The following is a 16,962-nucleotide window of genomic DNA, read 5'->3' as shown; positions in this document are numbered from 1 at the left end:
CAAAAAAATCCCCAAAGCTTATGTTTAATGACCCACAGGGAGAAAAGCAAAGCATCTTTCTCTCCTTTACGTAGTCTCTCCTGCTGGCCTAGTGCACAAGGTTCTCCACATGTTCACTTACACAAATAGGTCAAGGCAAATGACTTTGAACCCTCATCGTGTTCACTTTTGCTGGACTCTGACTTCCTTCACAATTTACATCCCATCGCTCTTCTCCATGCCTTAATTATTCCTAGATTGGGAAATTCTGCAATCAAACATTCTGAGGTGTTGAGATGACAGAAGAGCCTATGATCAAAAGATCTGTGTTATTATAGGTATGGTTAGAGCAAGGCAAAAAAAAAAATATCTTTTTCTTAACAGTGTTCAGATCTTCACTCCAGTTCTTTCTTCAGACAACTTCAAATAGAAAGCACCATGCCTAAAGAACCTCAATCTTCCACTGATGTGCCTGTCCAATGCAGAGAACAGGGTGTTTAATAGCTCCCACTTTCTCTCAGTAAGCCTCCTGTAGCTCTTGCTTCCTATCACTATCTTAAGCACTGTAAGCCAAGACTTTACAGGTGTCCACTTATGTCAAGAGTGTTTTGATTATTGAAGTCTCTTGTAGTTAGGCACAGTGACCCTTCCTTCACTTCCATTTTACACTCATCCCATCCAATGAAAATTCATTTTCATTATCTAATGAAACATGCCTCTCTGAAAGGTAACATTGAAAAAAATATACAGGTTTATTTTAAATAGCAGTAACAATAAAGCACTACAACAAAAGTGGGACACAAACACCACATGAATGAGGCCATAACTGAATGGTCTACACTGCTAAATAAACAAGTAATCATCATAGAATTTGACAGCCATGCATTTAAACATAGCCTAATCTCAAAACTAGTAAGAGGCATAACTATAGAAATAGATCTCCCATGTTGAGTCTCATAAAAGTGCCAAAACGGCAAATCTGCTCTGAAGGATTCCCTCACATTTTAATTAACAATCATAAAAATAAAGTGATGAGATAATCTCACTCTATCAGAAGCATTTTCTTCATTTAAAATTATACCCAAGAAAGCTTTGTAAGCTGCATATTCCCTGCTGACAGCACCAAAAAAAATATAAAATATATGAGAAAGGATATTTTTATGTGGTAAAACCAATTTAAAAGCAGAGGCTTAAAAAGTCAGCTCAGAGGTGAGCTTGCATCATACTCAGGACAACTGAACTAGATCATCCCCCTACCCGTAATGTTTCTCTGCAAGCCATGCTAGCCAGGCATCCTCTGCAAGGAGCAGAAAGATGCTATAACTCACTGACAGTAACCAGCACCTTGACAGCCTCCACAGCATCACTTATGGCTTACCATGTCCTCTTGGGCCCCCTCTGCAGGGACCCTACTTCTAGCTTGAGAGTTAGGTCTTTAAGAATGTATTTAAACACTTAAACCATTTCAAAGCTGGGTTTTAAAACACACGCTGGATCATGGCCTAAAACCATTATGTTAGCTTAATTTCTGGATTTTGTGACTTGGCACAATTACTGCTGCAGGCTTAAAAGCGTCTGTCAGCTACCACAGTCTGACGCTCTCCACTTGGGCCACTGACACAGCGTGAAAAGGCTCACAGAAGAAAATGGTTGACAGTTGCACATTCGGCAGCAGTGGGTCACAGAGACACATGTATTACAGTGATCATATTCAACGGCCAATGTTATACTGTTGTTTTACTAATTCCAAACACATGTCAGAATATGGGCTGTTCTGTTCCAGAGATCAGACTTCCCTGAGCATCTTAAATGACCACAGCGTTAAGGTACTCCGCAGCACTCCAGAACGCAGCTAATGGCTTAACAGGACAGAGCCAGACATTGAGATCACCCAGCCATTAGGCTCAGCATACCCTATCCTCCCCCTGACACATTACCTCATACACCAAGCCTCTTGCAAGGCCTGCCCCCCAGAAGATAAAGATGGCATGAACAGCCTTCCATGTTACCTATACTATACCAACCCAGGAGTGCAGAGGGGAGGCTGTCCAGACGGGTTGCCTCAGTCCAAGCAGTCACCTGACAAGTACAGGATATGGAAACCCATGGTAGGAGCACTTCAGCTTTGAGAAGTCCCTGTGGGGAAGCAGAGGTCTTCCCAAGGCAGGAAATAACAGTGAGTCGTATGGCTGACGAGAAGGAACATAAAGAGCTGAGCACGGTGGCGTGGCAGAACACTGCCCTGACCAAAGGGTACGTAGGGCCTGTTAATGACAGCCGGTGAAAGGGAAGGGAGGAGATAGAGCAACTGCCAAACCCGGGACAGCCCGTGGTGACACGGGCAGGGAAGAGTCAGCACAGTGTATCTTGAAATGGGGTTTTCCTGTGCTCTCCGCTTTGTTTTCTACCTCTTTCTACTCCTCTCCCCCAGAACACTCCTACCGAGGGTTAATCCCAACGTCTACCAGAGAGCTTTCTGTTCTCTGGGACAACTTGTTTCACTTGCAAGCAGAACTCCAGCTGCCGTTTCTGGGCAGTGACTTACCTCCTCCATCCACACATATGGCCCGACGGCCGCACAGTGAAGGAGGCAGCGCGCACCGGCACCGCACAGCCGCGCTCAGGGCCCTTGGCTTCCCTCCTCCCGCCCTCCAACCCCGGGGCACCACTTCCACTGCCTCCTCAGCAGCACTGGACGGGATGAGCTGGGGTCCCCTCAGGCCCACACCCACGAGATGGGCGAGCTCCTCCTGGCCATCAAAAGGGCCATCCCTCCTGTGCAGGCGGCATCCTTCTAAAGGCCTTCCCCGATGGCATCTCATCCTCCCCAGTCTCCGCTGCAATGACTCCTTTCCACGATTTTGCCATATTATTTCCTTGCGCAGGCTTTAGGGATGTACCTGGTTTAAGGTGCTGGAAGTTAGCTATTTGCCTTGTTTGGGTATGCCACTCCCTGAGGAGATGCTGACCCGTGTCTTCGGCCCTACTGTCAGTTACTGACAGCAGGCTTCTCTTTCAGCTAGTTCATGCGTGCTCCAGTCAAAAACATGTGCTTAGAGAGCAATGGCAGAAAAATGAACTTTTAAGTATAAAACCAATCCATCTTCCTTTATGCACCCTTGTCAAGGACCCAAAGTGCTGCTCTTGCAACTCTAAATACTCTAGTTTTCCTTAATCGTTCTGACCTCAAACGCCTTCACTCTGCGAAACCTACAGACCACAAACACATTACTAGTCAATGACACAGTGCAGTTTACCAAACAATGCTAGCAAAAAAAGTATTTCCTATTTCTCAGCATGAAACGTTTCCAAATATCTTATTATGTTCAAGCACAGTTTACAAATAAAAAATGCCTCTATTACATTATTTTGTTTTCTTTAAACACTTTTTTCCTTAAACACCAGATGGTAATAGAAACCAGTGGGTAAGAATATTAGCATTCCATTTTTGGGTCTTTTCCCCTTTCCAATGACCTTTGAAAGACAAGTTCAGACTCCTCTGCAAACCAAACAGCAGAAAAGCAGAAGCTTTTTCACTGTGAATCCTTATGCCAAATCACTTCATAAAACTTTGAACCTCCACTTGCATGTACCATCAGTAGCAGAGATCACACCTGGCAATATACAAAACACAGCACCTACAAGGCAGAGTTAAAGCACACGGGAGGGCTCAGTCCCAGGGCTAAATCATGCATGCACTGATGCTCCTCAGCTGCAGCAGTAGCTGCTGACCGCCTCAAGAGTCAATAAACCCTCGGTCCAGTCCTTTCCTGTAACACAGGGAAGAAGCAGCATCTCAAAGGGATCACTGCTCCTGGACCTCCCTGAGCATTCTGACTGGGATGTGTGCTGCTTAGCATCATATCACATGGCAGTTCCCACCCTCTGAGCCTTGCAGGGCACAGTTTGGCTACCCTGACACAGGGAGAGCTCTGTAACATACTGGTACAGCTGCAGATATAACTTGTACAAGGTTAAGCATTGCAGACTCACAAACAGCATGCTGGCAATAGCAATCAAAAACACGTGCATCCATTGCAGAAGCAGACAATATAAAACATCCTAGCCTTGCAGTTGCAACTATGCATTACCAAGTGTTGACTATGTCTGAAGCGTAGCTCAAGCAAATGCAATGTCATAAGAAACATAAAAGTTAGATCATTTTTTCACCACTAGAATGCCAGAGTTTGACCACTCAAATCATCTTAAATGAGACACATGCTGTGGTACTTTCCCCCTGGCTTAATAGTCCAGGAGTGCTGACTTGTCCAAGGGAAAAGTGGCTCTCCCAAGCCTCTTTCCGTCCCAATTCCCAACAGTTTCCTTCTCTCTGCAAACATCACTGTTTGAGAAGCCTGGCTTACAAGGCCACGTACTCCAGAGACAATTATCACTTTCATCTTTCATTAAATGATAGTAAAACAACCACCAAACAAAATCCAGAATAAAAAACCCCAAGCGCACAAAACAGAAAACACACACCCATACAAATACACCCAACCCTCAAGTCATACCCAGTTCTCAGTCTTCCCTGAGCAGAGGGAATCAAAGACACCTCACGGGGTTTTTCTCTCCTTAAATTGCCACTGAGGAGGATAATGGGAAACTGATGAGCTGAGCATTTTATTAACAGATGGAAGATTTCAGTCTTAACCTCACACCTGGAATTAATGCAAGCCTGGATAAACTTTTGGTTTAACTAGTACCTATCCTTCCCCTCCTTTCCTGAGGATAGGATAATGGTCCACCTTTAAAGAAAAAGGAAAAAACCCAGAATGACAAAAACACTACTAGAAATCCCCCCAAAACCCCCATCCAGACTTTATGGAAAGTTTTAGCAAGAAAATAAAAGACTTTCATTGCAATACTCCACTTAAAGCTTCTATTACCATTTCATATTAACATGGCCCCTCAAGCTTTACATAGAGCTTACCACACTGTCCCAGAATGCGCAGACTATGCACCACCAACCTCCTTCTCTGCTTATGAGAAAAGTCTGTGCTGTACAGTATGTCCAAAATAGTTATTCTGTTGTACAAACAGAGCCTCCTCACGAGGAGTCTCAGTCCCCAGCACTCTCAGCACCCTGCTCTTCCGCACTTACATGAAAAGCTGCTCAATCATCGCTGTTTACAGATGACAAGACTTCGAAGGGAGACTAGCAATCAGCTGAAAAGCAAGAAAGAGCAAACTACTGATGATACTTTTTGTGAATTAGAATGTACATCTAAAGCAAGGCACCCCACCATACCAAGAGGGCTAGGCTTTTATATATACTTACTCTAAACTTCCAAACACGAAGCTTCTACATGGCCCTCAGGAACAACCATATGTACAACTGTAACAATAACTCACTTCAAGGAACAGTTTAAAATCACTTCTGACCAGGAAAATTAAGACGCTTTTGGGCTGAACCATCAACTTCAGTTCTCAAAACTACTCCCACATCTAATGAAACCAGACTATGAACTCCAGATAAAACCAATTAAGCTGTCCCTCCTCCTCTCCAGTTGTGGCTGTCACCCTTCATAACACCCTGCCTTTCTTCTGGCAGCTCACACTTGCTCATTCAGCATTCATTAAAGGAACACACTGAGTTATTCATTCCCCTATGCCCTGTGCCACTGATGCAATGGAAAGTGAGCCAAAGATTGTGAGCATACTGATTATGCTGAAGCCCATCCTTCCTCATCACTGCTGTACTTGCAGATGTACATAACGATTAAGAAGTGACCCACAGAGCGCTTTGCACACCATTCAGAGCAGGATCAAAAATGAGGCACCCCTAAAGTAAGCGGGTAACTCTCTGCAGCAGTTCAGAGGGAATTTCTTGTGCTTGGAGGAATACAGACCCTTCCCTTCCCCTTTCACACAGTGAAATGGAAACAGCCGCCACGGACAGCATAGGTGCCCACCGTTACAAAGAGTTTCTGACCTCTGGCTCTGGAGCTGTATGTTGTCCAAGAGTAACTCCAAAGCTGCTGTCACCAAGCAGTGCTGCCACAGTGCCTGCAGCAGTGCTCCAAGTCCCCGTCTGTGTGACGATGACGGCCAGCAGGCTCTTCAGAGCCTAATACTGCCTGTGTGCCTCAGCACCCAGTGACATTCCCACTCCCACAGCAAGACCTCTGGGAAAACACAACCCTTACTTCTGCAGCTCCCATCCTCACTTTGGCTCTCCGGCAGACATGATACATCTCTTCTGGCCCATATTAGCCAGTATTTTGATATTAGCAATATCAATATTTTAGCAATATCAATATTACAGCAATATTTTGATACAGCAGACCATAAGGTTTGTCTTCCCTGGTCCTACAGCAGCTTCCTTGTGGCTGCAGGCACCCAAGGGCTCACAGCTCTTCCGAGATAAGGAAAGAGCTTTCTAACAAAGCAGGAATACTCTATGTTAAGATGCACAGAATAAATTCTGTGAATCTAAACCAAATAATGGCTAACCTGCTGCTTCTACATCCATGGTTATCAGCTTTGCAACATGTCACTTATTTTCCACTATTTCAAAAGCTCAGGAGTGCCATACCCCCCCCCGCCCAGGAGCTGTGCAGAAGTTCTGGATTTAACACTGCAGGGTACTTAAAGTGATAAGCAATGACAAGAAATGACCTGCAGACGTAACTGAGTCTGGATGAAATACCAGAACCTGACCCTTACCAAACCTGCAGGCAAACTTGCAAATGCCCCACACCAACATCAGAGATTCACACAGGCACTTTGCTGCTGTGGGGCACAGGAATTTGCTGCTGTGGGGCACACCACACATTAACTGGAGTTAAATCTCTAGGGTAAAGGCTGTGCTTAGGACTTCAAAGCTAAGACAGAACCTGTTGCATCATTCAATAGTAGTGATGAGCAAGGTCAAAGTAAACTGTGGACCAGCTGCCCCTCCAAAGCACTGTGTCAAAAGCCACGTCAAGAGCTAAACTTTTTAAATATTTCACAAAAAAAGCACTTACATTGGCAACAAAGATGCAAAACGTAAATTTATGCAGCTGAATTTATGCAGCCATGATTTGTTTATGTATCGGTGACTGCTTCGAACCACAGAACTGTCTGCGCAGCAAGCTCTGCATTACTAAAGGCAGGACTCGGGATTAGCAATAAGTTGTGCAGTAGCTGAGAACTGAGGAATAATGTTAAACAAACGTGACATGCATCTCAGTCATGAATTAAAGTTGGAGAAACTATCCCCTTTCTAAGTTTTCAAACTGTCACTAGTAAGATGCAAGTGTTCCCTTGATTTACATCACTAGCTGTCAGCACACCGCTTTGTTGGCAGTCAGAAGCATTCAACTTCCCCAGTTTGAGAAAGCAAATCCCACAATGCTGTGTCAGTGACTGACTTTTAAGATAATACTTACCCTACGCTCCATACACAAGCACTTGTTATGCAACTTGATGTGCAGTACCAAGGATGAAGAAATTAATTCCGAACCCTTCTCTCTACTGAAGTTACACGGCTACCCTGAAGCTCCCCAAATCCTGCCTAAATATTCCATTCTTCATCCTTCTTTGTCTGTTCCATGTACGGCACTGTAGGTAAAGGCCATTTTCAACTCTGTTCTCCAAAACAACTAGAAAAAGCCAACAAACAAATATGATTTCACCTGGATGAGTCACAGAACTCACTTTGCTAAATGCATCCTGGTTTCTACATTTCATGAAACTCCATACCAGAAGGGAATAATACCCAGGCTAATACTCTAGATAACCAACAACAAAATAATTCAGAAACTGCAATTAAAGAAGAGCATCTCACAATACTGTTAAGACCTCACACTTGCATTCAACCATCTGTTTTTAAGCCTGGTCCAAACTGGGTATTCTCTCTAAGCTACCTACTTACAGAGCGTTATGTGAACATTTTCCATGCCCCCGCCCCGAGACAAATCACATCGACACTCCCTTGGCCTTTCTGAAGCATGAGCCTGTGCAATTCTTCCTGGGCAGCATGATAACTCACTCAACAGCAAGTTCTTGGAAAATGCGTTGTTCCACTTTCTAAAAAACACAACCAAACCAAATAAGAAAAACCCCAAATCAACCAAAACACTCACCCCCAAAACTCACATAAACCAACAAAATCTGAGGTGTCTATCATATAAAACGCCACATTTAACTCCAGCTGTATACAAGCTGCATCTATTTTGTTATCCAATAGCTACAGTTATTTTCTCTAGTTAAACTGGGGGGAAGAATATACAACTTTTGCAGCAAATCAAATGATAAACAGCATTTGTGCTGGACTCATCCGGCTGAAGGGCTTCATTACAAGTTTTACTGAAGGTGACCCAATTTAAAGGATTTTTTTTTTTAAAGGAGGGATGATCCTTAACGGAGCTTCATAATTGATTTAAAACCAGTCTGATGATCCAATAAAGATCATCAAGTAAAGTAATCCAAGTAAAGTAAAGGATCAAGAAAAATGTAAAGCCCTAGCTTGCGGTATGTACCTTTCTGTATTAGAGCCACAGAATGGGTTAAAAGGATACCAGCACATACCTAAACTGGCTTTCTTTTAGGACAGCCCAGAATCCAGACTGTTTACAGAATGGCACATGTATTTCAGTTTTCCTTTATCATCTTTGAAGAACTTGCTGAAAGAATCAGTTTTGTTAAATAAAGGTCTTACTCAACACATCCCTTTCTCTCACCATAACAGTTTTCTCTAGTACAACCATTCCCTTATCCTGCTTGAACCCTATTACCACGCAACACCACTTGGCCAATTTCATCCCTGGAAAGTACCCTCCTTTTATTCTAATTCGTTTTGAGTTTCTTCATGAAGCCCAGGGAAAGATCATTTAAAAACCTGATTCTGTAGCATACCCATTTAAAACACACACAATGCCTTGCTGCAAAAGGGAAGTATCTCTAATCGAGTCATCTTTTGGGGTTTGTTTGTTATGTGATTCAGATTTGCCCTTCCTTCTCCTTCATGCAGCAGGAAGCCTGTGATGAGCATAAGATGCCTTCAGAAACAAAGCCTGGCACCACAGAACACTGGGAAGAAACAAAGACTTTTAATATAACTTCCAAGCTGAAGCCAGAGGTCTGGGAAAATCAGACACACTGCTTCAGCAGAAAGGTAGTGGAGCTCCCTCTATTGAGTTAGCTGCCAATATCTCTTCAAGCTTAAAGGATGCCAACTGTGGTCAGAATCAATGTTCTGTTAAAAAACCAAAGCCTTCCAGCCCAGCCAGCTGGGATGCAACCACCAGGTAACACTATGAGAGCACTAGCCAAGGGGAAGGGGATCACCACAGTACAGAGCTTCTGACACATGCCAAAACGTCTCCCCCTGTGCCAGGGCTCCAGTCCTGGGGACTTCTGCTGTCCATGAGGCCTAAGGTGATGTTTAAAATTTGGCTGCTGCTTGAGTGCTTTCCCTCAGGACCAAAGTTGCTGCAACAAATACCCATGTTTAACGATGCCAGGAGGTGCTACAGACGGGGCTGCCACAGCAGAAAACAATAAGGGGTTAACTATGACGAGTAAAATTTAATTGAAAGCAGATGATATGGATATACAGACTGCCGAAACACTCATTAAATCACAAATGTACTTTTTGCCTCTTATCAAGGGAATAGCTTAGTATTTCCATTGCTATTGAAAGCACTTCAAATGCTTTCTAACCAAACATTACAGAACTGTTCTAACCCCTGATAACCTCTAAAAATCATACCCTAAAGCTGCAGGCATTCTCTCCCACTCTCCCCACTGTTTTATCACTTTCTCTCTGTTTTTACCTCCCAGAAGAGGCATATTTCTTATCAACAACAAGAGTACCACTTCAATAGAAACAGCAGTTGTTTTAGTAAGTAAATATTTCAGCAGTTGTTTTAGTAAGTAACTATTTCAGCAGTTGTTTTAGTAAGTAAATATTTATTTGCCTTTCTGGAGACCTACATGGATGAGAAAAAAGGCAATTTCATCTTAAACTAGGCAGATATCCCTCAAAAGAGCCAGCCACCACTTTGGAGGAGCCAACTAATATCCACTGGTGTAGGAGCAACTATGATCCAAGCCATCCTCAATAAAACACAATGGGAAGAAGAAAGGCAAAACAAAACTGGGAAAGAAAAAAGGAAAAAACTTGATCTGATCACTGTCAGTAACTGATTGTCAGTACATCAGTTGTACCATAATCTTCTCTTTAAAAGAAGAGATTCATTTTCAAGCATACTGAAGACAGGAATGCACAGCCTCCTTTGATATTCATCCTGTTCTTATTAAAGAAAAGATACAGAACGTGTAGGTCAAAACCTTGTCTTCAGGGAAGATAATGCTCAGCAATTGCAAATCAAGGGGAGTTGTTAATGTTCAGATTTTTCCTGGAAAAATCACGTTCTGCTCGAGTCAATTCTAATTATCACCCTACAGCATTTACAGTTCTTGAAGAGTCTCATTTGAGCATCAGTGCATGGAAGCGTAACTGTTTTTCTTGAAAGCAGAGGAACTCAAGAGAAATCAGCACATTGCAACAGGTCCTCAATTCTTTTACATGCATTTTCCAATGAAAAGATGACTGTGTTACTGGAGGAAAAAGGTATACCCTAGCCAACCCAGAGGAACCTTGAGGAGCACTGAATAGAGAGCCTGAAGACTATGCAGTTTACATCCAGCAATCTCCCTCAAAACTCTAGCCCTGTATCAGCTTGCAGAAAGCTATACTATTAGTCATGTGAAAACAAAAAACAAACCAACCAACCAAACCAGTTTCCACAATCAGCATGGTAACATAAGAAGAAATACATGAAAATGTGCGAAACCACAGCGGAACAAGCATTGCAGACCAGACCTTGAGTCAACTTACTGTGACCATCATGTTTATGGTCATGTAGTGCAGGTCACATAAAGGGGAAACTGAACATTGATCATCTAGACACAATTACAAATTACAGCTCCTACGAAGTCCATTCACTGTCTCAAGCATTACTAGGCTCACATTACGTACAGATAGGCCTGGCTCCTCCACAGCTGGTTTCCTATTCAGCAATCTGCTTTTGTTTCACTCAACCAGTCCAAAACCACTTTGTCAAAAAATACTCTTTGGGAAGTCCCTGTGGTAGCCCTACAGAAAGGGCTACCTTTCTACAGAAAGCCTGCAGTGATGGGATGTGGTATGACCAGCCAACACACTGCTTGCTTTTATATGAGGTCCTTCTGCATCATATGTAATCACATATGACATTATGGGTATCTGCAGTGAGCACTTACAGCTTAGCACCACAAACCACACTGGAGAAGTAAGAGACCTGTAAAAATAGAGAAGGTAGTTTCATCCTGATCACACACAGATGTAATTTGGATTATGTAAAACACTTAATGCTATTTTCTTTCTTTTCCCCTTTATGGGTCATCTTGCATAAATATCCAGAGAGATTCTGTTCCCAGAAACTTTTGGCCAGAAATAAGCCAAATAGGTTAACTTTCACTATAAGGACAGCTGAAACTATTTACCCTGGGATTTACACATTAGCATCGTCAATTACTTTCAGGAAGGAGAATGGATGGTACTGTAAGGAAGGGTGTTACTCTGACCTGGGTTGCAAAGTGGGAATAAGAGATTTTAGAATTAAATATGACTTATGACCAAGATATTTAATGAACATAACACATATTTTCTGCAGTAAAAAACAATGGGCTGAAACTTCAGAGACTGAATGATTTCTGTTGTTGCCCTCTGCCTTATGAGAAGTGCTAGAAAGCCAGCAGAGTACAAGAAAACCAATTTATGTTGAGAGACTTTTCCAGCACATTCACACCAAAAGAAAAAGCAAACAAAATTGTTTTTAAACATATTGAGCACTTCTCAAAGCAACTGATCGGACAACCTATAACCCACTTAAAAATTAGTCTGCCTCTGCTACCTAGGTATTGGGCCACAGACACACATACTGAAACATAGGTACATGGTTCAGCTGTTTCCTGACTTCAGTTTCAGAAAACACATGTAAACTTCAGACCTTAACACAGAAAACCAGCTTTCCTAGATCAGTGTCACACCATATATACCAGCAAAATAAAACCACCAAAAAACGCAGGGCAGAGTGAGAACGCAGCCTCAGGGGGGTAAGAAGACTACACATTACAGCCTCCCCACCCTTACGCAATATAGCAATATGTAACAAGTCTTTAGAAATAAAATATGTAATAAAACATAGCAGGAGAGACTCTGAGCTTCACAGTTATAATTCACCAGAATTAGGGGGAAGGGGGAAGTTACAAAGACCATGATCAGTTCCTGATTAAGAGTTGACTTTCTTTTCACATAGAGAATATTTCCTCTAGATCAGTATGAGATTTTAATTGGTGTTCTCATTTAGCCCAATTTAGTCTCTTAGTACCAAATGCAGACCTGGACTCCCCTCTTTTTTAAAATGGGTATCTTCCTAGCCAGGTTATTCTGTGAAGAAACTCCAAATTTCTCTTGGTGATCACCAGTCTGCTTGAATACTGCTGGAGATACCTACACCTGATGCACATCAGCTTTTAATATGCTCTTAATACCTTATCTATTGCTTTCTATATGCAAGCCTGAAAGGAAACTCCCAAAGCCAAGCACCTCGAGTAATATATCCTGAATTTGTTGTACGTAACAGCAAATTAGCTATCCAAACCAGCAGAAATATCAAGCAGAAAGAAATGTGAAGTCTGTGGTAAAATTTTTATATATATTTTTATATTTAAGTATCCTCTGTATTCCCCAGAAGAAACAGAGAACTACAGGCTTAAATGTTATATCAGGCTTTCCAGGCATTTCCAGTAGTACAGGGAAAGTTTCTAAGCTGAGGTGGGGCTGGTTTCTCCCCATACGTTTTTGCCTATACAGCCTGAGCTTCTCCTTGAGAGGACAAAAAACAAAGAGCAGAAAGAGCTAGGTAAATGGTTTTACCTCCAATCTAGTTACACCATATTTGGTCAAGTCCCACCTTTTTACATACCTCCATCAACACAACCCTTCAGGTTTAATATTTTATGGTTTCAAGTTCCCCTCAATGTGAAAACGTAGGCAGTAGCACAATCAGCGAGATAAATTCACATTTACTGAGATAAATCTCTCCACAGGAGCCAACTCCTGCTCCACAGAAGCTGAGGTGCTCATCTCTCTTGATGTTTCACATGGCTTTAAGACTTCATAAAATGAACTACCTTTCCTGAAGACTTTTCCTACAGTATTGTCTGTAAGCTCTGCCACCGAGTCAGGTATTTTTTATGTCCTACAGTGATTGTATTTACCAAAGCAAAAGCCTAGCAGAACAGCCAGGCAGAACGCTCACGGTTCCAATATTGCTTTTCCTTCTGTTTGGAGCTTTCTCAGTTGTCTAACTGAAATAAAAGCTTCAGCAGCCTTACTTTATTGCTGTAGCTAGTTTCTACTTAACTAGAGCTTGCACAAAATGACCATAAATACATCTAGTGAAAAAGGTCCGCAGCTATCTTCGGTGCCAATGAGGACATGCTGCGTGTAAACGTTAAGCGGAGAGCCCGTAAGAATGAGGCAGAGGCCATGAGTGAAAACGCACCAACTCCAACACTTCTGCAAACCCTTCCCGGTTGCAAAGGCAGGCACGTAAAGGCAAAGCCGTTTCTTAAAGCAGTACAAAATGTTACCACAGGCTGACGCTCTTTCTACAAGAATAATGAGCCGTTCCCGGCGCTGAATGCAGAACTCCGCACTTCACAGCTTCTCCCTCAGACTCCGCTTTCACTCTAAATATTTACAAAATAAAGCCTACGAACACCTCACGGCCAAAACAGCCCCAAGACAATCAGGGCATTGTATTGAGCGCTACCTGCGCTTCCCCACTTCCCTAACGCCCCAATGGTACGTTTACTGCACGGGGGGGGACAGGGAAGTCACAGACGCGAGCCCGAACCGCCGGAGCAGGGAGGACCCCGCGCAGCGCTGCCCGCACACGGAGCAGGGAGGACGAGGGGACCCGGCGGCGGGGCCGCTCCCGGCGGCATCACCCGGGGCCTCCGGCCAGCGCTGGCCTCCCAGCAGCGGGCAACCGTCGCCGCCGCGAGCCGCGCGGCGGTACCCAGGCGCGGAGGGGAGCCGCCGCCGAAGGGCCGAAGTTGCTGGCGGCTCGCTGCGGAGACGCGCGGCTCACGCCGAAAGTGAAACGGGCGCCGCAACGAGCCACGGCTCTCCCCGCCGCGGGGGCAGCCCCTGCTCGCCCGCTGCACGGCGGCCGCTGGCAACGCCCCGCCGGGACCCCGCCGCGCTGCCCACAGGGCAAGGCGAGAGCCCTCCCGCAGCCTCCCCTCACCACGGGGGCAGCTCCCCCCTTGCCCTCCGGAGCGGCGGCACAAGCCCGCCCCGCCAGCCACCCTCAGCCGCACTCCCCAGGGGCCGGCAGCGGCGGCAGAGGAGAGCAGCCCCAGCCCGCTCCCCGGGAAACCGAGGGCACCAGCAGCCGCGACGGACCCCCGAGCACGGCCGCGCGGAGACCCCGAAGCAGGAGTCGGGGCGCCCCGGCGAAGGAAGGGCGGGCGTGGGACGAGCGGCCCCGCCGGCAGCAGCGAGCCGCGGGCGCGCACCAACACCTGCGGCCCCAGCCTCCCCTCCGCCAAGTTACGCGCGGCCGGGACGGCGCGGTCGCGGCCGCCCCCTCCCGCGGACGGGCGCTCACCTGGCGGCAGGCAGAGGGCTGCGAGCAGGAGGCAGAGCAGCGGCGGCGGCAGCGGGCGGCCGTGGCAGGAGGCGCAGGCGGGGGGCTCCATCATCCCGCCTGCCCGCGGCGGGACCGGGAGGCAGCGGCGGAGGGGGGGCGGCTCGCCCGCGGGAGCCTCTTGCCTCTCGGAGCGGGGCGGGGACTTCTCGTCCTCCGAGGCCGGGAGGCGGCGGCGGCTTTCCCCGGGCGGCGGGAGCAGCTGTAACTTCCCGGGCGCGGGCGGCGGGGCGGCTGCTCGCCCTCTCGGCGCGCAGCGAGGAGCGAGCGACTCCGCACCGGAGCAGGTGGCGGCGTCCCTCTGGCAGCCGAGCGGCGCTCCAGGACTGGGAGCTGCGGAGGGAGAGGCGGAGCCGGGCGGCGGAGCTGGCCCGGCCCCCCGTGCCCCCGCCCCTGCCGTCCAGCCGCACGACCGAGCGGGGCGGGGAAAGGAGAGCCGCGGGGAAGGCCCGGGGCGGGGGGAAGGTCCGCGGGCAGCCGCGGTGGCCGCCTCGCCGCCGGCCTTGCTGCGGGGGCCGCGGGTCCTGTCCGGGCAGGGGATGAGGCGGTGCCCCGGGGCCCGCTGGGCAAGCCCGCCCCCTTTCCCCAGCACTCGTTCACTGCCCCTCGTGGGAGCTGCTCGCTGCGTGGGCTTCTGTCCGGGAGCTGTTCGCAGGGTGCGTGTAGGACGCCAGGATTTCAAACCTAAAGCTAAACATAGTAATAGTTACAACGCGCGTTCTGCTGCGCGTTTAGAAACGCGAGGGGTCCCTCCCGTGTTATCCCTCACCCGAGCCGCGATGGAAAAAACAGAGCCAATGATAATAATAATTAGTTTCACCTGGTTTAACTGATGGAGCAGATGATTGGGTAAAGGGAAGGAGCTCACTACACTTTGTCGCACAAAGAAACGCACTGAAGAGCAAAGGGGGGCTCATTTGTCACCTCTGGAAGTTGGCTGCCCTAAAGGTCGGGCAGGTTCCCCTTCGAAGTAATGTAATCCAGAAAGTGTTCTCACGCGCACTACTTTATTCTTGTTTTGGTCTGAGTAAGCAATGCCGATTCACAGGGAGGGAAAGAAGCGCCCTGAACTCACACAGCAAGTTGCTCAGCTAACAGTACAGCGTGATCAACGTGTAGCCCACGCTGTCATGTGAAGTAAGCCTGATGAGCACAGTCTGAAAATACGAACAGTGCACATCATGCGGTCTCTCCAGAGGAATTTTCTAGTCGGGAAATCTGCAGTGTCAAGTGGTTTGTCTCACTTCACCATGTGATGTGAACTCTCAGACGGGAACTTCCCCAAAACTCCTGGAAATCAAAGACAAACTTGTCTGTTCTGCAAATGCATTTGCTATTCTCAAAAAAGGAAAAACCATTACATGATGGCTAGCAACTAAGAATACTTAAACATTACCGTAGTGCAGGCTAGGTTTAGAATAACACAGCCTGTGTATTTATCCTCACGTATAGTGCCTGTTTTCTGTAAAGTGGGGTGAGGATATTTCGGTTTTAGAACCTTAAATCTAAAGCGTCACCTTCAGTTCAAAACATCCTTCTGTACTCCCACATCATTATTTTTATTATTAGCTTTCTTACTATGTAAAGCATGCCATGCAATCCATTTTCATAATACTTTACTTTCTAGGCTGACTGGCCAGCAGAGCTCTGTCATCCTGTGTTTTCTCAGCAGATTTCTCTCTATGGGCGTATTAACAAGCAGATTCAAAAAAGATACTACTTTTAAGAGCATTAATCTTTTCTGGCTTCCTATGGAAGCTGATTTGTATTTCCCATCCAGTGTTTTTTTCTTGCATGTCTAAAAGCAGTAGAGTACTCATCAGTACGGCTATTTACTATTTTCGTTGCTGTAGAGCCCCCTCAAAATCTTGAGAGAGGGCGTTCTTCAGAACTGCGTTGAGGTGACCACCTGATCCAGTTCATAGTCGTATTCCTACTGTGTTTTACACTTCTTGTGCTTTTAATACTACATGCTGGTTTTGCAAAAGCTTGGGCTCCATTACAAGTTGAGGGCCTTTACTTACGTGAGCAAGCCTGTCAAGGCTAGTAGTAGATTGTGGCTGGGAAAAAAGACAGAAGGGTCAAAGTCTAAGAATTATCTGAATGCAAAATAACAAAGAATAGGAAAGGACTTACAGGCCAGAATTCACTGTGCATTTAGCAAATGTTTTGTTTTAAGCATGGCAACAGCAAGACCAATTTGTATAAATACAAATACATGGCTTGCTGGTTTATGGAATTAAATAATGCTCAAGCACCCTGTTTTTAAGACAAATGATTAACTACT

The 16,962-nt window shown here is 45.9% G+C and overlaps 1 protein-coding gene across 1 annotated transcript in view; it reads right to left on the bottom strand.

The window, feature by feature from the left end:
* Positions 1-14,768, bottom strand: part of ALCAM (activated leukocyte cell adhesion molecule) — a 119,840-nt gene extending 105,072 nt beyond the window's left edge. The window contains exon 1 of the mRNA XM_057397305.1: positions 14,637-14,768. Coding sequence (XP_057253288.1) covers positions 14,637-14,730 — 94 coding nt within the window. The 5' untranslated portion in view covers positions 14,731-14,768. The remainder of the gene's footprint in view (positions 1-14,636) is intronic.
* Positions 14,769-16,962: the final 2,194 nt, after the last annotated feature.

This window comes from Pezoporus wallicus, unplaced genomic scaffold (assembly GCF_028554395.1).
Source record: "Pezoporus wallicus isolate ANWC-B61680 ecotype Strahan unplaced genomic scaffold, APGP_CSIRO_Pwel_v1 contig_8721, whole genome shotgun sequence".
NCBI classification, from domain to species: domain Eukaryota; kingdom Metazoa; phylum Chordata; class Aves; order Psittaciformes; family Psittacidae; genus Pezoporus; species Pezoporus wallicus.
This window is presented reverse-complemented; position numbering and strand designations above follow the sequence as displayed.